At 42.9% G+C, this 24,876-nt stretch overlaps 1 protein-coding gene across 3 annotated transcripts; it reads right to left on the reverse strand.

The window, feature by feature from the left end:
* Positions 1-1,374: 1,374 nt before the first annotated feature.
* Positions 1,375-24,862, reverse strand: tspoap1 (TSPO associated protein 1). Of its 3 annotated transcripts, XM_025910878.1 has the most exons (25): positions 24,850-24,862; positions 24,598-24,720; positions 24,407-24,511; positions 24,122-24,172; positions 21,240-21,420; positions 20,663-20,767; positions 20,049-20,254; positions 18,649-18,755; positions 18,451-18,560; positions 17,508-18,365; positions 16,311-16,462; positions 15,737-16,210; positions 14,352-14,741; positions 13,042-13,197; positions 11,899-12,708; positions 11,299-11,398; positions 8,972-9,114; positions 8,184-8,352; positions 7,440-7,508; positions 6,749-6,796; positions 5,941-5,967; positions 5,722-5,843; positions 5,565-5,636; positions 5,289-5,393; positions 1,375-4,766 (listed from the first exon to the last, which is right to left on the reverse strand). In XM_025910878.1, exons 3-25 carry the CDS (start codon positions 24,506-24,508, stop codon positions 4,452-4,454), a joined length of 4,872 nt encoding a protein of 1,623 aa, XP_025766663.1. In that variant the 5' UTR covers positions 24,509-24,511; positions 24,598-24,720; positions 24,850-24,862; the 3' UTR covers positions 1,375-4,451. The 3 variants fall into 3 exon arrangements, with proteins under 3 accessions (XP_025766663.1, XP_025766664.1, XP_025766665.1); XM_025910879.1 differs by lacking the exons at positions 24,598-24,720; positions 24,850-24,862 and having other exon boundaries at positions 22,918-24,172; positions 24,407-24,504; XM_025910880.1 differs by lacking the exons at positions 24,407-24,511; positions 24,598-24,720; positions 24,850-24,862 and adding an exon at positions 22,918-23,385 and having other exon boundaries at positions 24,122-24,178.
* Between the last annotated feature and the right edge of the window lie 14 nt (positions 24,863-24,876).

The following is a 24,876-nucleotide window of genomic DNA, read 5'->3' on the forward strand; positions in this document are numbered from 1 at the left end:
TGGTTACATCACGTGACTGTGGAGGGTTCAAAAGGAGACGACTTCTTCTTGTTCTTCATCATCCACTCCTCGGACAGGCAGAAGACACCTGTGGGGCCACAGGACAATCGGCGCTTAGAACAGAGAGACAGAAAACAAAAAAAAAAGGAAAGGTTGAGGTAAAGTGTTAATGGTCAACATGCTTAGATTAATGCTAGAAAGGTTTGAATTGTTTGTGTTTGAAATCTTTTTTTTGTAAATGACTTTTGTGTGTCAGATGTGGAAAGCAAACCAACTTTTACAGTTTTTATTTTGTTCATTCTGTACTTCTTTGATTTGACTTCTGGTTTAGATTACTGAGGAAACATTCATGTTTAAAACTTAAAGGTTTTGCAAAGTTTTTCTTTGAGACTATGATAGAAATTCTTAAACGTGTCTTTCGGATCTTTCTGTCCAGTCCTATTTCAATGTGATCAGACCTGCCGTGTGTTATTGGTGGACTTATTTTAAACGCCTCCTGATTGAAGAGAGCTGCTCAGACAGAAAAGCTTACTCATGGCTGCTAAAATGGCTTCCTCAAGATAGCGCTTCCTCTGGCAGTTCGCTCCAAAAACAAAACAAAAAGAACAACTAATTTTTGCCTGACAGGGTTTTTTTTTTTTTTTTTTTACATTGTTTTAGTTTCTTTTATGTTCTTTAGAAATGTAACCAGACATCTGATGAATTTGAAACAATTGCGTGGAAACAGAAGGCACGCAAGTGTTTCAAGAGGAATCAGGAAGTGTGCTTTTTCTGGTTGAGCATGAGCAAGGGCTGCTGAGCTGTTGAGCACAGAGGTTTCAGGTCGGTCTATCTGGCAAGGGGCGGGGGAGGGGAAGGGAGGGGTGGCTGGTGTGTGTTAGTTTGTGTGTGTGTGTGTGTGTGTGTGTGTGTGCGCACAGCTGCCAGAGCAGGTGCACAAAGAACAGAGAAGTGGGAGAAGACAGAAGACGGAAGAGGAGCGGTGGATGTACAGTGCAGTCATCCATAAAGTAGAAAGCACTACTAAACTCCTCGCCACAGTGTAGTGTTTCCTACTTTATGGATGAGTGTACTGTTGGCTTCAGGGAGAGCAGAGGCCTGACATGGCACCCCGCGCAGGAAGTCGCAAAAGAGGAAGCTGCTTTGTCTCGCACGGCCACGCTCTGCCCAGAGTGTTGCAGCAGTCAGTTCACATGGGCAGCGTGCGGCGCAGAGCAAAGCTTGCAACTCTTTTTTTGCTTTAGATCTCATCTGTTTCACCTACCACATGTGCAATGTATGATCTGCTGATATGAAATAAAGATAAACATTCAAAAATCGGGACCTTGTGTTTCAGCTTCTTTTTCAAATTACCACACATGACACACACAGGTGTTTTCTGTGAAAATATACATAATTTATTGCTGTAAAAAGATCCATATTGAAAGAAACCGTCACAATTTTAATCCTTTTAGTTCTAACATCTTTATACACCGTTCCTCCATCAACACTGCCTGGGCATGCATAAGAAAAAAAAAATCTGAAAAACAATATTAACAAAAAATATTTACACACGACCTTCCAAAAAAGGGTAATAAAAACATTTATATATATATTTATATATGTAATATAAAAAGGTAAATCTTACACTGGTTTCAAACAAATAAATGAATGAATGAATGCAGCTCAGGAAAGATTTAAAAAAAAAAAAAAAAAATCTGCACTGTATGAAAATAGTCCCAACACTGTTCAGTATATACAGACAGCTCCTACAGCTCCATCTCCCGCTGCATCCACCATCTACAATTCACAAGGGAGCCAGTGAAGACGGAGAATGTGACAGCAACATAAATAAGGCCAAACATCGGTGTAACATTAGTATGCATGCAGTCAATAAACATCCTGTAAACAACAGATTAAGACTAAACAAGGTCTTCGTGTAAGGCTAAATATGATCAGCTGAGCTAAAATACTGCCTACAGGGATCATACAACATATGGGGGGGAGGGGGATGCCTATGTTACTACACAGCAGGTAGAGAAATAATTGTGCATTAAAGGCCGTCAAATCCAACACGAGTACAAATGGTTGTTGTACATTTCGGCAACTGTTAAGCATCTGCCCTTGTTTTGATTCTTAAAAAAAAAGAAAAACATGAAGAAATCAAACAGTACAGCCTCGCTCTTGCCTCAGTCCCGGCTACTTCACATCTAAAGTGTCAATCCAGCCCCTGTCTTTTTTTTTTTTTAAATTCTTGGCATCATCATGTTCCCTTTATTTTAACACTGACAAAATTCAAACATTCATCACATTAAAGAAAAGAAAAAGAAAATAAATAACGTGCCTCCAGCTTGAGCCTTTAATCCACCTGCCACATGGGCCTTCAAGCCAGTGCTAGTAAACCAGGGAAAGCACCGAACATTTTGGCATCTCCTGTTTCTTTTTCAACAACCACACAGGTGGCTCAGCATGGAAAAGGAAAGGTGTGAAAACCTGAGAAGTTACCTAACAGCCCTGTGTCTCTCTCTCTCTCTCTCTCTCTCTCTCACACACACACACACTTACACACACACACGATCTAACCAGACAGAGTAAATGAATTACTGCATGTGCGTTAAATGACTAACAGACTGAACACTGAAGCTCTGCTCCACATGTTCGCATCAAAATGAGCGGAGTGAAGCTCAAAGACACGTGCAACACGGCTCTGTGTTTGTTCTCCTTCAGTCAAACGCAAGAGCCGCCATTGCTCAAGCTCTACTTTTTGAAGAAACTTTGAGAGTATTGTGATGCAAATGTGCGAACAGAAAAACGCTGTGTGGACTGAAGAGGGATCACGTAACACCATTCAAATTGACTACAGTAATGTGACTGCATTTACACGAGGCAGCAAAACTAAACACACATCAACAACTTATTGCAGAGTCTATCACAGTACAGTAGTGCCGCTAGCCACCACAGCAATGACTGAAAACTGCTCATTTTAAACGCTGTTCTAAGAAAGTGCTGCTCTGTGTGCCACATTCAAACATCACCGCACCCCACAGGCTAACACTGCTCAGTATCTATGACCACCTACAATATTTTCACAGTTTTCATTTGGGACTACAGATTAAGCAGAGCAGCAACAGTAAAGCAATTGTTGATTAATCATGACGTTTTCACACTGAGAGATGTTGAAGCTGTTTGTGTCAAAACCCAGTTGAGCCACGACGCATGGCGTGATGGCTCAACCCCCAAATACAGGGAAATAATTTCAAAATCTAATTATTTTTCAAACACCTGCCTCCTCATATACAGGTTAGTCCCACAGACACAGAGCAGGATGTGGGTTGAAAGGGGTCACACATGAGTTTATTCTAGTTTAGCTTCTCAAACATAATCACTGACTCTTCTTCTCTTCTTTTGGAGTTGCACTGAGCTGCAGGGATCTAATGGGCATCCCCCCGGTTTTAAACTAAATGATTAATCGATTAATCAACAAATACTTCATTCAGTTGCAGCTCTGTGGGCTACTGCTCATTTCTGCACACTAACACTCACACACAGACGGCAAACAAGTAACAGTTAGGCCAGTTATGACTGTTGACACAGCCATCAAGAGTTCCTGTATTAATGTCTGAGAAAGGCAACTGTTTTCAGTCTCACCAGCAACTGTGTGGCTTCATCTACACACACACACACACACGTGCCAAAGAAGGAGAACTCTTCACATTCTTTACATTGAACACCAACAAACAGTCAGGACTGTTAACCACAAACGCCACGATGTCTTAGCCCTAAACTACACATACCAAAGAGGATCCTTGCTGTCTCCGACAGCTCTAAACCTCTAATTTTATGCCCCGATGCCACTTCATGCGGTGTGACCACAGTTAGGGCAGGAGTCCGATACAAATAAATATCACGTTCTGTACAAAGTAATGTATAAATACTCTTAAAGAGAAGTATCACGCGAGAGAAGCATCCATTCAGGATAGCATTCTTAATAATGACACAGACGAAGAGATGGCGTGCTGCCTCTTTCTGTTTGTTTCAAATAATAAATAAAGTGGCACCAGTACATGAGCGTTAAAGCTAACACTTCATTAGCCGTCTCTGAGTTGGGATGACGTCTGCTCTGTTCCGTATTGACTGTTCTAAATAAAGTCAGTCCTAGGGGAGATTGCAAACTGCTTTAAAGCCTCCAATGAGTTGAAATTTTGCAAATGCTCAGATTATTAGGAAGTACTTGCTCACTTCAACATGCATCTATACATGCTCTTGTGATGCCGCTGGGTGTTTTAGGGTATTCTATATTTAACAGCTGGTCTAGCAGTGCTCTAAGGCAAATGTAGAACTACTGACAGTTAAAGCATCAATTATTAGATCTGATAGCTGCTAACCGCACCGACTACCAACTGAGAATTACAGTTACAGAAAAAGTGCTTTTAATGTGACACAAGTGTTGTGTGTCAGATGTCCAAAGTTTGTCATTCTTTCTTGTTGGATCCCAGCTTTTTGAACAGCTTCTTGCCTCTGGAGAAAAAACCTTTTTTCTTCTTTCCTTGCACAAAAGATTCGGCCTGTGGAGGGCTGTCCACGGGACGGGGGTCTGAGGCCTTCACTACAGCCGGGCCCAGAGCAGGGTCCAGGTCTGACGTGGGGCTTGCAGTGGGTGCCAGTTGGGGTTGTAGATTTGTGTGCTCTGTCATGGCGGGGCAAGCAGGTTCAGTCTGAGGGGGCAAAGATTCTTCTAGTGTTGATGGCCCAGATTCCTGTGGCTCTGTGGAAGACGTCCAAGCATCCTAGGGAAAAAAAAGGAAATCAAGAGTTTAAAAAGCAGCAAAGCAAAACACTGTTTAAGTTTGTTTATACTACATGGGCTCATCATTTCTTCTATTAGAATTACTATTTGATAAAGGAACCAGTAACAGGGAGACACAGAGGAAGAAAGATTTCAACTCATCCTGTGGTTCACATTTAGGGGCAGGATCACAGAAGCAGTGTACAGCTACGGGTTGAGAAGGTTTTAAAGAGGAAGTAAACAGATGGCGAGAGCGCTGATTGCCTAGAAACACTTACGATCAAGTCTCAAAGTGTACAGAACGTTTTTGCTTCTGGAAAAGGCCATGCAGGAAACAGTGAGATGAAAGAAATGTGACAGAGCAGAATTAATGAAACAAAACAGTTTTAAAGAAACAACAAACTCAGCAACCAGAAATTAGACATACTTGTGAGTGATGAAAAAACAAAGAAACACAGAAATTTGGGATGTCAGTGACTTGTAACCATGTAGGTCAGGGCATTGCCCACAGTTTCAAAGCTACCTGTGATTCTTTCCTGGGTTCAGGTGCAGGCTGCACAGGAGCATCATCTGGGAAGGCCTGCAGGAAGTTGGAGGGGACGAGGCCTCTGTGGCCATTTAAGTCACCCTGAAAGAGAAGGTGGTAATTTGATGAAATGCACTCTCTACTACAAAGGTATTTTATAAGTGGTACAGCTACAGCCAGTAAAGTAAAGGTTTAAGCAAAGTAAAGTTAAACGTTTTAAGAGCCACATAATATTGCAGTCATGTCGAATCTCCTGGTCATTTTCAGACTTACGTAGAAGAAGCCATCTTCATCCATGTCACCAAACACATGTATGATATCTCCAGCACTGAAGGTCAGCTCGGCCTGAACAGGGGCGTAACAAACAGAGCGGGTAATCAGCAAACAGTTCAGCCCCATAAAGCAAAAAGAAAGCATCTGGAGTCCTAACCTCTATGTCAGTGTTGGGGGAGCTCTCTCGTGGGTCATAATCAAAGATGGCGACCATTCTGCGGGCTCCTGGGGCTGGCTTCCCCACAGCTGCGGTGGCTGAGGGATCTACCTGGCTGGGATCTGTCAGCCAATGAGAAAAGGGGGTGGGTGGACAAACACTTTTTTTAGTCCAGAGTCCTGAAAATGGGCATTTCCAATAAGCTGATCGTGTACGTACATTCGACTCGCTCAGCATCATGCTCAGCTGAGGGAAAGTCACATCAGAACAACAAGAACAGAAGATTAGCAGAGAGAGTTAGCATTTGTAATTCATGACAAAGGTGATGGCAGCCTTAACTGTGCTGCCCCATTAAATATCAGTCAGAGCAAATATTTATCCTGAGGCGGGGAAAGTAAATTACTCTGCAACACTGTTAGCAAAAATGGAGACAAATGGATGTTATTAGATGACTTAATGATGCCACTGTAATGAAGCTGTGAAATGAAAAGAAGGGACAGAAGGGACTGTTTGACCTTTATAACTAAGGGTTAATGATAAGCCGTTAAAGAGTAACTATTATGTGATATTTAATCTTTGTATGATCCACAGTTGCTCTCACACTGGGAATCAGTGGAGCCTCTCAGTTCAACCACTGGCTGAAACAAGCTGCTTTTAACTCCTTTCACCCTCCCTCTTCTGATTGGCTGCCCCTTGCAAACAGATGATTTCCCCTGCATTTGATGCATTTTCAACTCAAAGAAGATGAATTTATTGTTAGTGTTCCTTACTTTTAATGGTTTTAAAGGCCAAGAGTCAAACAGACCCTAAAAAGGATGAATGAAGGCGACATTATCAGCAACTCTGAATACAGTTCTCATGTTTACAACCATTAAAAAAACAAAACAAAAAGAAAATAGAAAATAACAGAAAATAACTCCAGCTGCAGCAGCAGCAGGTAAATGCATGCTGTCCTCCAGGGCACACTGAAACAGTCACCTGATCATGCAGGTGCAAACAGAGGCGGGCAGACGAGCTAACTACAAACCTCGACTGGAGGAGTTTACACTCTCCTCGCAGAGGTCTGCAGACTTGACTGGAAGAGACGGGGTGAGGGGAAAAGAGTACAGAAAGAGTCACAGAATGACACAAGGCACTGTCTGAAAATAATCCTGCAGGTCATCACACAGGCAGCACGCAAAGTCAGAGAGGAAGGGGAGAGGGGAATGTGCAGAGGGGAATGGATGTTTCAACAAAGTGATCTGTAGGTGACCATGTAATTCAACTGTGACACAGGAGCAGGAGACAAAAACCTTCTTTGACGTTCTTAATGAATTAGCAACACATGTCAACATCCTGCTGCTGTATCTGTGTATTACATGCATAGCCAATGACAGGACTCATGTATGTGTCTTTGAACTTTTGAGAAGCTGTTGCACACTTAACCTGTGGAGAGATGTTAGCATAAACAGCCTTTAAATACTTGGCTTTAATTATAAAGTATGAAACTACTCGACAGATACTCCATTCATAATGGAAGTATTTGCCCACAATTCTGGGAAGCTGTCTGAATTAATTACTTCAGTAGCTGGTTTAAAAATCCCCCATGCCCCAGTTGCTGAATGACAGGCAGCAAACTGAAAGAGCAAAATCTAAAGTGAAAGAGACAGAAAAAGAAGCAAACCAGAAGGGAGGAGAAAGGAGAGAGGCAGGAGGCCGCAATCTGCAGCGAGACACACCTTTCTTGGATCGTCTCGGTTTCGGCGGTGGAACGGGGCGACGTGGAAGCTGTGCGTGTGTGCGAGTGCCTTAATGGAGTTTTAGAAAGGAAAACCAAATAATAATAATAATAATAATAATGAAAAAAAGAAACACAGATGTAATTTTTGAGAGCAGCAGACCACATAAAATAGACAATGAAAAGCCAGTGGAGAGCTATTTAACACATGAGAGCCAGTGAGCAGCTGACACAGCAGTGACAACAAGTGGAAGTGAAAAGGTTAAACCATCTGCAACAGCACAGCTCTGGGTACAAAGCAGGAAACAGAAGCAAAGCGTTAGCTTGATTCTGTTTGGTGGCTTGCTACCGCCACAGAGACTTTGCCTCCCATTTCATTTTTAGACTCCTGCGATGGTTACTATTACCTTATTAGCAGAAAGAACATAAGAACATATTCAATATTTTGGGCCAATTTTAAATCAACTTAAAACCAACTTTCAGATTTTCTCCAAAAAATGAAGACATCAACAGAAGGATTGAAAATGAAGGATATTTTAAAGTCAAATTTCAAAACATTGAGATCCTGCAACAATTGTGCTGCCATTTTCACTTCCCACTCAAACATGAACAGGGATGATATAATGAGTAAAATATTAGCATTTACATCATCAGTAACAGACAACCAAATCACCTTTAAATGGTAAAACAACAGAACTAATACTGCTGTGTTGGGGGTAAATCTTTGACTGACACGGTCACATACCTATCTTCTCCATGGAAGCTGCTGTGGACAAGAAGCCCTGCTGCAGCAGCTGCTGCCGGGTCTCCTCATCCTCCACTTGGATCTCAGACACCATGTTACAAGGCACATAGCCCAGACGACCACCTGACTCTCCTCGATAGAACCCGTCTGCATCTTTATCTCCATAAACCTGAAGGAGGAGGAAATGTATCAACTAAAATGATTTGTTTTAACTGATGGCATATAGATTTTATACAGGTCAGCATTACATTAATACTCCAGAATGAATTATAAAGAGACTCCTGCGTGCATTAAACGTCCCTCTAATGTGCAAGCTGCATTATCCTCTGAGCTACAATTTGCACAACCAAAATCAAAATCAGCCCCTTTAAAATATATTTTTAAATCTTTGCAAATAAAGATAAAAACCAAACAACGTCAAAAGGATGAATTACATTTAGGCCTCATTCAAGCTATAATCACTTCTTTGTTATGAAACATTCAGCAGCGTGATAATTACTTTAATCTGTGGTTTTCACTATTTCAGTATGCAGATTTCTGTCACTGTGTTGCAAGATAAGCAGGCCAGCAGTTTTTTGGTTAATGCTCCCTAGCGTGTTAGCTCATGTAACCAGAACCTAAACTACATAAATGGGGATGATAACAAAGAAGGCTTTAAGGCTTGTGAATAACCCACAGCAACCCTGGCAACTATACAAACATGCAGATTGAGCTGCATGTCTGAAACAGGAATGCTGTGAAATCAGAACATGCTGAGCCATCAGGGCTTGAGCAGTGTGTGGACATACTTTGATGATTTGTCCTTCACTGAAGGGAAGCTCCTCCTCAGCAGCGTCAGGATTGGGTGACATACTGGCAGGGTCATATGAAAAGAGGGCCACAAAGATGCGTATGTCACTGTCTCCTTTCGTCTTTGGTGATTCCACACCACCTGCACACACACACACACACACACATGCAGACAAACACACACAAATGATCAGAATTTGCAACAAGCATTTCACACAGGACTGATATTAGAATCAGAATACTTTATTAATCCATAAGGAAATTATGCGGTTACAGTTGCTCCAAGACAATAACAACAGTAACAGACTGAACTAAATAAAATAATACAATGTATTACATAACTACACATATAAAAAACAGCTCTAATATATACAAATAGCTCAGTTATAAATATCCAGAATATTAAAGATTAAATATATTCTGTAAAACTTTTACTGTAGAGTATGCGCAAAGGGTGTAACTATTGCACTGTGTAGTGTACATTAGATGGAGGAGTTGTACAGGGAGATATGCACAGGCACAAACAATTTCCTGTATCATTCAGTGTTGTATTTGGGTAATCTCAGTCTCTCACTGAACGTACTCCTATGACTGGCCAGCACCTTCTGGAGTGGTTGAGAGATATTGCCCAGTATTAAGGGCACCTTAAGGGAGTCCAGCTCCATCCCCACAACATTATGGCCAATCAGTCTGTTGGCATCTGCGATCCTCAACCTGCTCCCCCGACATGCTAAAGCTCTCTAGATGGCACTGGCCACAACAGACTCATAAAAACAGATGTTGAAAAACTTCAGCCGGCTCAGAAAATAGAGATGACTCTGGACCTTCCTGTAGAGTGCAGTGGTGTTTTTAACCCAGTCCAGTTTATTATCTATGTGTACTACAAGGCATTTATAGTCCTCCACAATGTCCACATCGACCCCCTGGATTGAAACGGGGTCACAGGTTTCCTGCTCTTTCTAAAGTCCACAATCAATTCTTTGGTCTTTGTCACATTGAGCTGCAGATGATTCAGCTCGCTCCACGGGACAAGGGAGTCAACCGCACCCTTGTATCATTAAATGATACCAACAGTGTACATAACTCTTGTTCTGAATTAGTTACTTTGTGGAAGTATTTCCCTATAATTCCATGCAATTTATTTTATAGGTATTAAGATGCAATTCTCTCTTACTATTATAATATTGGCTATTTCAACACGACAGAGTTTGCAGAGCGGCCGTGCTTAGCTTGCAGTGAATTCTGCAAATAGAACTGCAAGCTTGCACCTCCCCCACTGCCCACCAACTGCGCTGCCATGAGCAGCGTTCGCCTAGCACTGGCATGTCCTTAAAAGAGGTAATCAAGCTAAACCACTGATCCTAAGCTGTGTGAGCCATTTGACAAATGTGCACAAGCTCACAAACTCCAACTGTGTCTGACCAACTCTCTAGTTTAACTTTCAACACCTTTACTCGCAGACCAAACCTAACATGCAAAAAACAGTCCTAGTATAATTTTAGAGGTGCTTTTAATACAGTGCATGACACAGACTACGCAAAGCAGGCAACAGATACGCACTATTGCACAACAGATTCCAGCAGTGTGATTAAAAGCACTGCCACTGAAGCCTGTGTGACAGCAATAGACAAATGTGAAGAGCTGTAGCGAGGCTTTAAGCTGCACTCAAGAGGTGCGTTCTCTATCTCATTAGAGAGAATCAGCCCATCTGTGGCAAGAGTCACGGGCAGACGACTCGCACACTTTCACATCCTCACTGATTTTCTAGTAGATAGAACAGAACTTCTCCCTGAGCCCTTCCTCTTATCTGTGCACGTGTACACTTGCGCATATGTGTGCAGTCAACTGTGTATTTATCAGAACAGCCAGGTTTGCTAATTCAAAGGGCAACTTGTTGAATCAACAATGAGAAGCAAGTGAGACGAGATCTGGAGGAAGGACGAGAAAAGCAGAGGGGTGTGTACGTCCAAACTGAGGGCCATTTCTCTGCTGGCTAATCGAGGTTACTATTTTAATGTCTGTCACTTCCTCCTGTCATGACAAGCCACTTTAGGTTAAGCCGGTTCTCAGCTTAGCGGCCTCTCTCTCTCTCTCTCTCACTTCACTCCACTGCAGCTACAGCACCTCCTTCTCCCTAAACCCCCACCCCACCCCTTCCTACACAAGGTGCTAATCTGACTACCTCCATGTGAGAGAGGGGGAGGTTTGCCAACAGAAACCACAGGTGTGTCAGCACCGTCTCACACCCACTGTTTTCGGTTAAGAAAAAAAGAAAGCAATGAGAAAGAGGGGAAGCACAAACACGAAAGGGGAAAAGGCCTCTGACCTTTGAGATTCCTAGCCTGCAAGCATGCTGGTTTACAGGAAAGCTCTGCTTGGCCTCTCCATGATGGACCTGCTTCAGCTGAAGGGATCTGGCTGACCTCCTGCTCAAGAAACAAAAAAAGAGAAAAGAAATATGAAGTATGATGTTTAAGCACTACATGGGAGGAGAGGAAAATTATTAAACTGTTTCTTATTGGAGCAGAGATCAGAGTCACATCTAATATATAACACACTCCAGGGTATTCTACATGCATGCTTTCAACATAAGCATATTATTTTCTTGCACTGCAGCAGTATTAGCAGACGCACACCCACGCACCAAAGCACACTGACTGTAAACTAATGCAGGACAAGGCAGTCTGGACTAGTTTAAATCACAGAGAAGGGGTTTCAATGTGCAGGAGAATAGGAAAGCAGCAGGAATGAGTGCAGTCACGTAGAGGGGGAACATTAGCTGAATCCACTCGGTAGCAATGTATTGTGGGCAGCCATGTATTGGCAAAGTCTATTGAGTGGGAGGGTTATGAGCTCAAGGGCTGATTAGCACAACTACAGAGGAGAGGATGGGTCTGGGACGGCACACCAGCGGACCAACATTTACCAGCAGATCAGCCTTTGGCCCTCGGCGCTGAGGAGGTCTGCTGTGCTCCATTTGGGCCCCCTCTACCCACCATTCAGAGCTCATCTGCTGCACCACCACCTCCCCAGGAGTATATTCCACAGGCTCCTCATTGTCATCTGTACCGTACTCAACATCAATCTCCACCCCAGGACCAATGGGTGACCTCATAGTTTGTACTGTTTTGCTGACTGGGTAGGGTCTTGGTGGGGTATGGCCATCGCCGGGGTTGGCCGCAGCGGCAACGGCCATCTGACTCCTGAGCATGGCCTCCCTCCTAAGGCGGTCCCCAAGCCCTCGAAGCAGTGTTTTGTCTTTGCTATTGTGGGTTGGCCAGGGAGGACAGCGGGCAGAGACCCGCCTGTTGGCAGGACCCTCATATAAACTTGTGTCTTCTGCTTCCGGATAACTGATGGTGTCCACCGTTTCTGCATAGTGCACTCTGTGCTGTGTCTTAGGCTTGACCTGCAAGGCCCCGTGTTTAGGTAAAGGCTCTTTAATTAGGGATCTGGGTTCCTGGTTGAGGTGGTGATGGTGAGGAGGGATTAGTGGGTGTGGGTTAGGGTGATGTGGAGGGGCAGGATGGAGGTGTTCTGGGTTTCTGGAGTGAAGGTGGGTGGGCTGTGGCTGATGCTGGCTGCGGTGGCTTAAATGCTCTTCTTGACTGCTGTCCTCCTCCTCTGTCATCTCGGGGATGCTGAATAGCTGCTTGTTGGGGTAGACATGAGGAGGCAACTTAAGGATCTTTTCAAGAACTTCCTCATCACTGTCTGGAGCCTCCAACTTGCACAACTGCAAGGGCCACAGTTTTATTCATACAAGATTGGTTCGGTGAAGGTGGGATGGAACATTATAATGTTCAGTGAAAATAAAGCAAGTGCAAACAAAACGGATGAGAATGCCACCATGAAGAAGGAAGAGAAATGAAAGAGGAAGGAAAAAAACAAGAATCACAATCAGACACAATCATGGGTCCAACAGAAAAAACAAGGCCTCAAAATGAGAACTAAACTCTGGAAGACAAATTAAAAAAAGCATGTTTCATTTAAAAAGCAGAACTTGGAAAGTATCTCTGCAAACAAGCATGTGTATAACTGCGGTCATAGTACGAAATAATTTCTTTACCCTGTTAGCTCCAACTGTGCATCCCCTTGCCTGTACTTCACAGAGGTGGTCAGAGTAAAGGTCCTCTTCCTCTTCCTCCAGGATGTCTGACAGATCTGAGCGGCTGTTGTCTGCATGGTAGTCACTGGGAGGTTCAACAATCCCTCTGACATAACTCTGAGGAAACATTACATCATGCACAGAATGAAATAATAATATCTATGCATCACAGCTTGAAACGGCACAAACGATTGCATATACAAGACTAGAGCATGGAAGGTATTTATATGGCCTTGGCTCCATGCATCAACGCATCAATCAATATCTTCAATGTGGTCTTAAATTTTGCAGCCAATTTATTAACTTTTAATTATTTAGGGCTTCTTAATAAGTGAGTAAAACAAAAAACTTGACATGTTGAGAGTTGATGTTGTTCTTCTACTTTCTGCAACTCCCTTTAGGGGTCACCACAACAGATCACCTGCCTCCATCTCACCCTAAACCTACTATCCTCTTCTGTCACACCAGCCACCCTCTTCGTGTCCTCTTTAGCCACATCCATGAACATCATCTTGGTCTTCCTCATTTCCCCCTACCTGGCAGCTCCATCTTTAACATCTTTTGTCCAATATGTCCACTATCCCTCCTCTGCACATGTCCAAACTAACTCAGCCTCGTCTCCACAACAATCCCACCTCCCTCTGATAGACTTATATCCAATCTTGTATATTCTGGTCACTCACAACAAATATCTTAGCACCTTTAACTCCGTTACCTCCAGGCACACTTCCTGTTTATTTTAAAAGTCTGCATATATGAAACACTTTCTATTGGTTGGTTATGAAAACTACAAATTGCGAGTCTTGATGCATGCTCAATCATCCAGATAAGGAAATCCCAAAAAGTTGATTCTGTTCATTTGCACAAAGCGTTTTCAGTGGGAGAAACGTTTCGCCACTCATCCAAGTAACTTCTTCAGTCTCCACACTTTCGGAGTATAAAAAATATCTGTAGCCTACGACTTATATCTTCTTAAGGATAAAGGCTCAATCCTAGATTGTAACTTGAGTAATACAGCAGAATCTCAGGCCAAGATGTTGACTGTTGAGTGTGTCTGTGGGTAATGTAGGGTTGCAATGGCAGAGGCATATCCTTTAAATGCCTTCTTCCTTTAAATCTGATTTCACCAAGTATGACATATAATCTACACTGAAGTTAGGTGCACCTCTGAATACCTAAACTATAATCAGATTTAATAAACAGACACTTACAGTACATGTTACATTTAGTTTTGTAGTAAACAGTAATAACCCAGTAAAATCAAAGCTGACCTGTTGCCTGCTGCAGTACACTGGCTCTTGGTCCTGTGTCAGGAACTCCTCGATGGACACCAAGCGGGTATTTTCATGCTCCTCCTCTACCTCTGACTCCAGAGGAGAAGTGCTGGGTGGACGGATGAGGTTAGTGTCCTGAGGGTTAAGGAGATCTGTAATCGGGGCTTTGGGTGGGGTAGGGATACGCTCAGGGGTCCCAAGCTTGGCACCGAGGTCCTCGATGAACTCTGTGATAGATGGGAATGGACGTATAGTTCCAGGGCTGTCAGTGTCTCTGTGCTGCTCCAACACTGGTGCTGCTGCTGCCACTGATGGAGCCTGAGCAGGTGCTGGTGACGCTACTGGAGATGGCTGAGGTGCTAAGGTGGCTGGGGAGGTCACATTAACCTGGAAATGGAAAAAAATAGTCAGACAAAGGTGTTTAGGCTGCCTCAATCTAGCGTATTATTTACACTTTGGCAAACTGCAACCATTAACAATATGCTGGATTATCTATTAGTGGTTACAGACAAATTGTGAACTCATGTAGTGAAGGTAAAGTGCTATAGTTGCCTTCAGGCACCTATTATGCTTTTCCTTATTTTGTATGATATAAATACTGCTGCAATGGTTGATGCTCATATTACACATGGCTTCAGTTTAAATAATGATGCTATGTACATACATGTAATTCAGTTTTAGCCTTTATTTTGGCTCCATATAAAAGAACAGAAATATTTTTTATTGTCCCTCAGTGGGGAAATTCATGTGTTCCAGCAGCACAGTCCAGAGGCAGATGGAGCATGAGGATTCACACAAAAGTTAAAATAAAAAACAAGAAATGTGCAGAGTGTGCAGGGCAAATTTAGAACATAAGAAGAAAAGAATACTGTATAGTAATATATATATAGTATAGTTAAAAATAGCATACTCAGATTCAAAGAAATGGACAGCTAGGATAATTTTTTAAAAAGATGTACAAAAAGTGCTGTGAAAAATCTGCTTAACCTCCTAGGACCTCCCATTAGGACATCACATTTTGGGTTGTCTAGACCAAAATACTAAAATTTGCTCTATGAGGGCCTGATATCCACTAACGAGGACATTATACTGCCACTGTTCTATCAAAATTTAAAGCGAACGTCCTCATGTATGGATATCATTTTTCTCAGAAACAAAAATCTGATAAAAAAAAATATCACGTAATTCTTTGTTTTTACATTCATCAGGTCCCAATCAGGCCAAATAGCAAAGAGAAATTAAAAATGCATGCCATGAAAGAGTTCGGGTGTTAGGAGCTTAAAACAACAATGACTGTTTACAGGAAATTGAAAAACTGCGCATCTATAACTATCACCTTCAAGGGGCTCTCATATATAGGAGGATGGAAGAGTATGGCTCACCACTGGGGTAATGGTGGAGGCTACAGATAATGTGGCCTCGCTAACAGCCAAGGCAGCAGCAGATGAAGGGTTGGCCCAGGCCTTCACGTATGAGGAAGACGAGAGTTCTTCTGAGCGGAGGGCAGAAGGCGAGTTGGCAGCAGCCTCTACTGTGAGGCCAGTGATATGTATCTCTGATGGCAAAGAACTGGGCAGCGTGGACACTTTGGCAGCAGAGTTTTCATAGGATGGTGAAGGGGGCAGGTTACTGGGACCTAGTGGAGTACAGGGCAGAGGTGGCACAACTGGGGCAGTGACAGCCGGGCCTGTCATGATGGCAGCCAGCTTTGAGGGCACATTAACTGGCAGAGAGTCACAGGACTCCCCATGGGCGGATGTGGTTCGGACGGTGAGCTCGTGAGCTGCCAGCAGGGAGTGGATCTGAGAGGGACCCAGGAGGACACTACCAGCTGTTGGGGAAGACACCTCAAGCACCTTGGATAGAAGAACGATAATCAGACTTTGGTTAAATATCTGAATACTGGCTTAAAATCAAGATTACAATTTAAGTTTAAAACAGACATGAAGTTCTTGCCTTCTTTTTGTCAGCATATATAGTGTATCCGGTTACACGGACTCCGTTGGAGGTCCCTGCAGCATCTATAGTGACTGGTAGCCAGCTGATGAGAGCAATTCCAGGAGATGGACCATGCTCCAGCTGAACATCCAGAGGAGCATCGGGGGGGCCTGCAGAGATTTAAAGCATCACAGCAAAATAAAGAGAAGCATGTCAAAAGCTGAACATAGGACTGAGTAAATGACTCATACTGAAAATACAAAGCTTTGGAGGATCAATAATCTTTACTATGGGGACATGTTTCTAGCAAGAAAGTTGCCATCTACCACTCTAATGGCCACTAGAAAACCATATACCTGAAATCCCAGACTGAGGGCATGGAACTTAAGCAAATTTGAAGGATCATTTAGAGAGATGCAACTCAAATATATATCACACTGATGATCATACATTATATAACATAGTTCATTTCTGAAATCTTAAATACTGTTGCCTGGCAAAATGGTACCAACTTCATATGAGTCCATAATTAAAAACACAAAGCATGAACAGTGACTATACTAACATACTACTGTAAGCTTACTTATTTACAAGGGTAAATAAATCCACAGGATCTTTGAAACCTCTCTTCCCCTCACTGTTTACATAATGTAGAAATCAGTAGAAATACTGATATAAAGATGATGTATTGCTTCACGCTGCATTTTCACACTGTATTTATTTTGCTACAGTCTTCATTTTCATCTTCATTTGGGTTGCCTGTACCAGCAGTACAGTCATGGGAGGTGTTCCCTACAAGCATTAATGATGTAACTCTCTCACCAATCATATTTGATGGGGACACGTTGCCAAGAGCAAAGCGACATGTATATATGATTAGACTTAAAAGTCTTAAGGAAGCTGGCTTGATAAATTATCTAGCCAAAGCTGTGGTAAGATTGTGCAAAGATTCAGGAAAACACACAAATAAAATGATTTGAAAGGTCTTGAGTTGATTATACAAGTTCAGATTAAATAATCATCTAACTGGATATATATGCAATGACTTGCCTCAGTTTATAGAGGTACAGAATTAATCTGCAAAACCCCCCATCTTTGAGTCTGAACGAACCTTACATGTGTTGCATTTACACACGTCCAGCTTAAATGCTTTAACCATGTGTGATACCGGAAATCATGACAAGCTGTCAGAAAGATAAAAGAGTAAGTCCTGACCTGCCATCAGTGTGGTGAAGGTGATCGTTGCGCTTCTGTGTTCACGTCGCTCCACGGGTAACTCCCATGGCGTGCGGTGCGGCCGTGCCTCCACTTTGACGGTGTACTGCAGGCTGGGCAATAGGTTATTGAGGCACAGCGAGTAGCAGCCAGCCTTCACCAGCTCACACTCCTCGTCATTCAAGGACACAATGTGCACATAGTTACTGTTGCTGGGCAGCCAGGTCAGGTTGGCATTGGTAGCGGTGATCCTCTCCACGCGCAGTTGCGTGGGCGCCACGGAAACGTCCCGACCGACCAGCATGCTGCAGCGGAGCTGGTCCGAGAGACCCTTCTCTGTCAGGCTTTGCACCGACACACGATAGGCCTTGAGGTTTATGTCTAGCCGCTCCAGCACCGCTTTGGTCTGGGCACCGAAGGGCACATTGAGCCGCAGCTCCTGGTCCACATACACATTATAGCTCCACACATTGCCCCACCCAGCTGGCACCAACGGAGGGTCCCAGCCGATGATGATACTCTTGGCAAGCTGCTTGATGAGGGTGAGCTTACGTGGGTAAGGCACAATGTCCACTCCCACCTCTTCCAAGTCCAAGTCCAGGCCGTTGGTGAGGGGGGCTGGGACAGCCAAGGCTGATGCTGAATCTGAGGGGGCTGAGGCAGGGCCAGAGGCAGCAGAGGCGCTGACACCCACGTGGAGACGATGCTGGTGGCTGGCACTGTGCAGGCTGCTGTCTATCAGCGAGTTATGGGACATGTCCACCATCTCTGGGTGATGAGTGCTCATGACATCGTCGTCTGAAACACGTTCCACAAAGTTAGAGGGGACCAGCCCTCTCCGTCCATCCATCAGTTCGCCTGAAAGGAGCCACCATAAAACACTGTCCTACAGACCGGAAAGTGAAGATTTGTAGATTTACAAAAAAATGACATGATCCCATACCTTCATAGAAGCCATCATCATCCATGTCTCCATATACATAGATGTATTCTCCAGCAGTGAGTGGTAGCTCCACCTCAGGGTTGTCATTGGGACCATCATAAGGATTATAGCTGGTGGAGATAAAATTTTCCATGAAATCGTTTCCATCACATACTTTCATGTTCACCAGAACAACCCCGTTGTTAGTTAATTACTTACCTGTATCTTGCAATAAACACCTGAAGCTTTGCTGCTCCTCTGCTGGCTGGGTAAGGTGCTGGGGCTATGTCTATGTCCAACTCCTCTACTTCACTGGCTGTGTCCACCTGAGAACAGCATGAACAGAGAGACAGTCAACTGACATATCTAAAAAGAACAGGGTAAAAGTAAAGTAAGAGTTAAATGGTTTTTAGTCTTTAGTAATACAGCAAATCTATAGAACTGCAGTTGCAATAAAAGTGAGGTAACTAGGATGAACAAGCACTGTACTGTAAGTGCCACAATTTGCTACGTACACAAATCAAAATCTCCTGCAAGCTAACGCAATGGCCCTGGAACAAGTCTTTCCCTATAGGTCAGATATCTTTCAAAGTTTATTACAGAGAGGTGTTTTAGAAGCTGTTTCTACTGCTTAATTTACTCCATTTATTGTTGCAGCTGACCTAAACAAGTGAATTTCTTTAGTGGAAATTCTTAACCTATTTTAGCCAGCATGAACTCTTTCTTCTGTATCAAGATCTCCTTTATTTTCTTGCCAAAAGGAGAGCACATTTCACGACACATATTATCTTAAAAGGCCACAAGATAAAGCCATGCCTGTTTGGAAATGACTGCAAAGGAAATCATTTTGTTTGCGAGTGACTTTTTGGCCTTTTTATTGAATACAAACAGGAACAGAACTACTACAGAGCTAGTTAATACCCAGTATAAATGTCTACCTGCATGAAATAACAGCACTTTTTAAGGATAATCACAAAAAACTACTACTACTGTATACCCTTTATAATCCACAGAGTGGATTATCTCACTAAATATGAGCTCTATTGATTGTATGCAGTCAAGTGACTGGATAAAAAGACCACCAAGCTGCATGCCATGCAGGACCACACACTGGCAGGACAAACATACTAAATTTTTTGGAGCAAAACCAAAATACTTTTTCCACTGTTTTTTCAGCAGAAGAAGCTCTGGGCTCTTCTGTTACAGTGTGTACTAACGTGAGATGACTACAAGTTCAAGGAGAGCTTTTTAATCCATTAAATGTGGTAATCTTGATCTGCTTTCATGTGTCAAAACAAAGAAGGAGAATATCAGGATGAAGAGATGAAGTGCTTCAAACTAACCTATCAACCGTTAGCCTAACTCACTAGATACAGATGGAGGCTTTCAAATGTAGCAGCCACATTAGTTAATGGTGTCAGCTTTAAAACAACTTTACTGTATAACTATAAATTATAATTTATGTAAGACTTTGTTGAAATTTCACATATTTATATCATATTACCATTAATATATGGACCATGTATAAAATAAACAAAAAAAAAACACAAAACGCATGAAAGCATTTTCTCTGATTTGAGAAAAAGGTGATTACTACACATCGTCTTCCCTGCTGGTACCTCGTGAGTTGGGCTTGATTTGTGCGGACTGACATGGGTGTCAGACTTGGGTGTGAGGTGTGTGGTCTCTGACTTGCTAGAGGAAGAGCCTGACTTGCTGACGCTGATGGTGGGCAGCTCTCGATGCTTGGTGACAGGCGATCGCTCCACCCTGGATAGCCCTGCAGCGTGAGGGGTAGCCCCCATGCGTAGTGCAGTGGCCACATCTAGCAAGAGAGAGAGAGGCAGAGGATAATCTAGTGGACATACATCAGCCCTCTCACTGCATAACCTGGTTGAATCCACGAGCAGCTAGCGTGTGAAGTCACTGGTTGACATGCAGGGGGCTCAAGGGCTGAACATGGCTGATTAAAAAGACGAAGGAAAAAAAGTTCTGTCTCCATCTGTCAGTGGTCACACTATAAAGGCAACATGTTTCACACGAGCACTGTTAACTGACTTAACTGGCTCCATGCTCCACACACTGACTCTCTCATGCAATGGTGAGAGTAACAGATCAGCTCTGTTACGGTGCTGGACTGTTAACGGTGCAGGTAAGATGACAGGTCAACGCATGCGGTGCTTTTGTAACACTGTCCAACACATATTATGAGTAACAGAGACGGGGGGCGTACCAAGTGGGTCATTGCCCTCAGGGCAGGAGACAGTGTCACCTCCCTCGAGACTCCAAAAGGCTATTTCACCTAGAGTCACCATATCCCATGAGCCACCAGTACAGTCTAAAACACATGAACATTGTAAGAGAAAAGGGTTGGATACACACAGTAGGAACGAGTTGGTCTAGATTTGCACTATATATGTATTTGTTGCTGCTGGGATTGAGGTTACATTATAACACACAAAGGTGGAAAGAGAGAGAACGTCACATTGAGAAGAAGGACTGGGCATCGTGTATTGTGTCCTTACTATTCAGAAGTCAATGATAAAATATCTCGAAATTAAAATCTGGAAGGATGCATTCCTGATCATTATATATATGGATAATTTTAAAGAACTCTTTTCTATAAGTGGCTCAGTGCTCCCTACCAAGCCATCCTCTGTGTCAACTACACCAACTACAATTCTATAACATGAAAGCAAAATTATTGTTAAACAATGATTTGACAAATTATCTTGAAACAAGACATAGTAAGTCAGATTGTTTGACTTTCCTTTTGGTCATTAAGCAAGTGAAGTGAAGCAACCACTTACCTCGCTCTGTAGTCAGGCCCACCCCGTTGGTCAGAACCGACAGGGTGGGGTTGTTGAGGAGGCTAGAGCTGGCCAGGTCCACCTTTGAGGCCTGCATTCGAAACTTCTCCAACTCTTGGGACAGCAGGCCAAACTGTTCGCTCTGGCTTCGACATTTCTCCTCCAGCTCTCGTACCTTCGACTACACAGAAGGCAGAACCAATATAATGCGCACAAACAGTGTCAGGGCGACTTGTGTGTGAGAAAATCCACCTTTCAACACTATTAGATGTGTCTTGATGCATTCTCAATCATCCAGGAAAGTAAATTTCCAAAAGTTGAATCTGTTCATCTGGACGTAGCGTTTTGTGGGAGACGTAGCGTTTTCTCCCACAAAACGCTACGTCCAGATGAACAGATTCAACTTTTGGAGACTATTAGATGTGAAGTCCTCAATTTGTTAATCAGACCATTTCAGATGGAAGTGTGTGATGTGTTACCATACTTTAGGTTTCTTCTGGACACACTTAAACCTAATGTCTACGAGCGAATGAGCTTTGCCTAAGTTAGGTATACAGTGTGTGAATGTAGGGATGTGAGCGGTAAGGTGGATTTCTCCTTTTAATCAGGCATGTGGAGCAATCTATCACCGTCAGTGTCCTGCAGAAACCTTCAATGCCATTAAATCAATTTCCTTAGAAACTATGGAAAAACTTTTTATGATTAGGGCCACTTTTGATACATCTGATTTCTTACGTTTATGAAAACAAAATATGGCAAACACAAATGAATGCATGAAATAACGCAATGCAATGCGCAAATACGGGTTTCTGCAAGACAGACAATGTTACGAGTCCCTACATAATTTGTTAGAATCTGCAAAGACAAATGACAAAGACTGGCAGGGTATATGGGAAGGAAAAAGGGAGGCAGGCAAAGGGGGAGGGGGTAGTTTTCTGGGAAATTGGAGTAAAATATTTATGAGGTGTTACATGTTGCTTCTATTTAACACTCTGCTTGCAATCACTTTTATGACAGCGGGGTAATTTGGCAGAACACTACTTGTCTCTGTCTTACTGGGTTTCTAAATGTAGCTGATTTCACTTCCGGTTGCGGTGGGAGTTTCCTGGCAGGCTGATCTGACAGAAGCCTTCACACGAAAGTGTCTGAACAACATTTCCTGTTAGTGCTCACCTACGCAAAGCCTGTAGTCAATTCTTATCTAGCTGCACTGAGCTGAGGGGGTAATGAGTATTAAAACACTGACGCAAATCATTTGTAAAACCTCAGATGAATACTATCAGAAATGGCAATGAGACTATTTGCGTACATGGAATAAGATCAAACAATGTGATAATTGTAGTAAGTGCTGTCTGTGCAGCTGGGAGTGATAAATGTGTCATACACATACACTCTTATCCAGCCCCATATGAATGACCTGATTTAACTGCAAACCGGTAACCATAAAAAAACATAAATAAATAAAAGAGAAAGGCAACAGCCTCAGATGAGCAACTGTTCACAAGTGAAGCATTTCTGAGGGGCTGTTTTACACTAATTAATGTTGAATAGAGTTCCATCAATTTCAAGGAACTAAATAAAAGCAACTGGGGTTTTGGTGGTTCTAAGGACCAGGGCTGGGGGGAGGTTCTGTTGAGGAGAAGATAAAAAGTTCTTGAACAGGAGGTTCAAAAAATACCTGCATGCAGTCCAGTGTACTCTGCTTAGCAAAAAAGACACAAAGCACAAAGAAAAGATGCAAATGCATGTGTGTGAAGCACTGAAACTGGGAAAGACTAAATTAAATATTAATAGAGTAGAAACACAGCAGTCAGAGTCCAGGTCAGCAAGGAAATCCGCTCACAAGCCAGAATCACTAGAATGTCTCTCGGCCCTTAGCAGCCCACACCTGACACACACACACACACACACAGTCCTCATAATCTAGCAAAAACTGTTTTTTAACAGACTGAGTAAGGCTGGGTGTTTTGTTGGCAAGTAAAGCGCGGGCTTTTGGGAGGGAAAGAGACTTTCTCCTGTGATGCTTTGGTTTAAATACAGACAGAAAGTGAGAGAAACACAGCCAAGAGGAAGGAAACGAGGCATTTTGAAAACAGGAGCAACTATACTCTACCAGCTCCCTCCGCAACACGAGCTGAGTCAACTCCTAAAATAAAATACACACTGTTTTAAGTAACAAACTCTCGCAGCAAAATGAACCGTGAGAAATAAGGAACACAGACAACAGGAATGTAAAGTCATCAACTGTGGATGATGACATTTTTGATTTCTCCCCCCCCCTTTTTTAGTTTCTTTTTTTTTAATGTTCAGCATCAGCAGCCAATCACAGGCAGGGGGATTTCAACTGTCATCTGCTATCTGGATTCAATTTGAATTCTTACGCTGACACAGAGAGCAAGCACAAACGTCACAAAGCAGCAGAAGAGCCATCTGTTCAAACGGTTTTCAGGCCTACTAGCGCTACAAAAATATAAGTACTTTCTGCCACAGCTTCTCAGCCAGGTGTTTAGATAAGAATAAAGATCCCAGTAAATTATAATCCCAGGCTTCTTTAGACACAATCAAATGTCTTTTAACCTACTAAAAACCTGGTGAGAATTTTGGTCTGTTTTAAAAGACAGAAACACTTTATTTAGTGAATTTCAGCTCAAAGGAATACATTAGTGTATGTCACATAGAGACACTTTTTTCTTGTTACTCTTTAATGCTTCACTCTTTTGTGGGACACTGCCAGCTTTGGATTTGATCCTAAGTCCTCCTAAATGCTTGAAAGCACCTCAGGGCTATGCAGTCTGGCAGTACAAAAGCGTGGTCTGGCACAGAGTTGTTTTACTTGCTTTTGTGCTTCCCCGTGCAGACATAATAGTGTCACATACACTCACCTCCAGCATCTGAACCACTCCTTCATGCTCCCTCTTGGCGAATAACTGAGCCTGATGATTAAAAAAACATTCAATTCATCGTAAACTTTCATCATAAAATTCACTTTCACAGCATAGCAAACAGCACTGACAAAATTCTTTATTGGTGCCCAAAGGTTGCCTCCTGCTGGACAAAGTGCCCCATTTTTTTTAACTACACTGAAAGTAACCCACAGGCTATCAGAGCGTGACTTTAGCAAGAACGAAACCAAAAAATCCCCCAAAACTCAAGGCTGTATTTCTTACCCGCTGTAACCTTTTGATTTCATCCTGTTTGAACTTAAGAATAGCCAGTGCTTGCTCATGTTCCAATTCCAGCTGCTGCCTTCGCTCGGCGACCTCTCGCATATGCTGTTCAGAAGGAAAAGAGTTTATCAGGAAGGACACTAAGGAGCAAAACTGACAATAGCGCACCGAGCATCTGACTCAGATAGTACCTTTAGGACCTGCTCTAGGTTCTCCAGTTTGGCACGGAGTCTCTGGTTCTCCTCGAGAACTGAATTGCGTTGAGCGGTCACTTCAGAGAGATCTTCCCTCAGCTCTTCATTCTCAGCCCGAGTCTGGGAAATAGCAGCAGGTTATCCCATCATAGCATTAAGATCGGCTATCACAACTGTCAGTGATGATGACCAAAAACATGATTTTTATACACAAAATAAAACATATATATCTCGAGCAGCGTCACCGACCTGGTCGAGCAGCTGTGCCTTCCTCCT

This window comes from Oreochromis niloticus, linkage group LG10 (assembly GCF_001858045.2).
Source record: "Oreochromis niloticus isolate F11D_XX linkage group LG10, O_niloticus_UMD_NMBU, whole genome shotgun sequence".
NCBI lineage: Eukaryota > Metazoa > Chordata > Actinopteri > Cichliformes > Cichlidae > Oreochromis > Oreochromis niloticus.

What these genes read in the sequence shown, in the direction of transcription:
- tspoap1 (XM_025910878.1), bottom strand. Translation starts at nt 24,508, where the DNA reads ATGCGAGAGGTCGCCGAGCGAAGGCAGCAGCTGGAATTGGAACATGAG. An exon ending in TGAGGGCAATGACCCACTTG is followed by an intron (nt 20,255 to 20,662) that starts GTACGCCCCCCG and finishes CTCTCTTGCTAG; the next exon opens with ATGTGGCCACTGCACTACGC. An exon ending in GGCCAAAGGCTGATCTGCTG is followed by an intron (nt 11,399 to 11,898) that starts GTAAATGTTGGT and finishes TTTCTTGAGCAG; the next exon opens with GAGGTCAGCCAGATCCCTTC.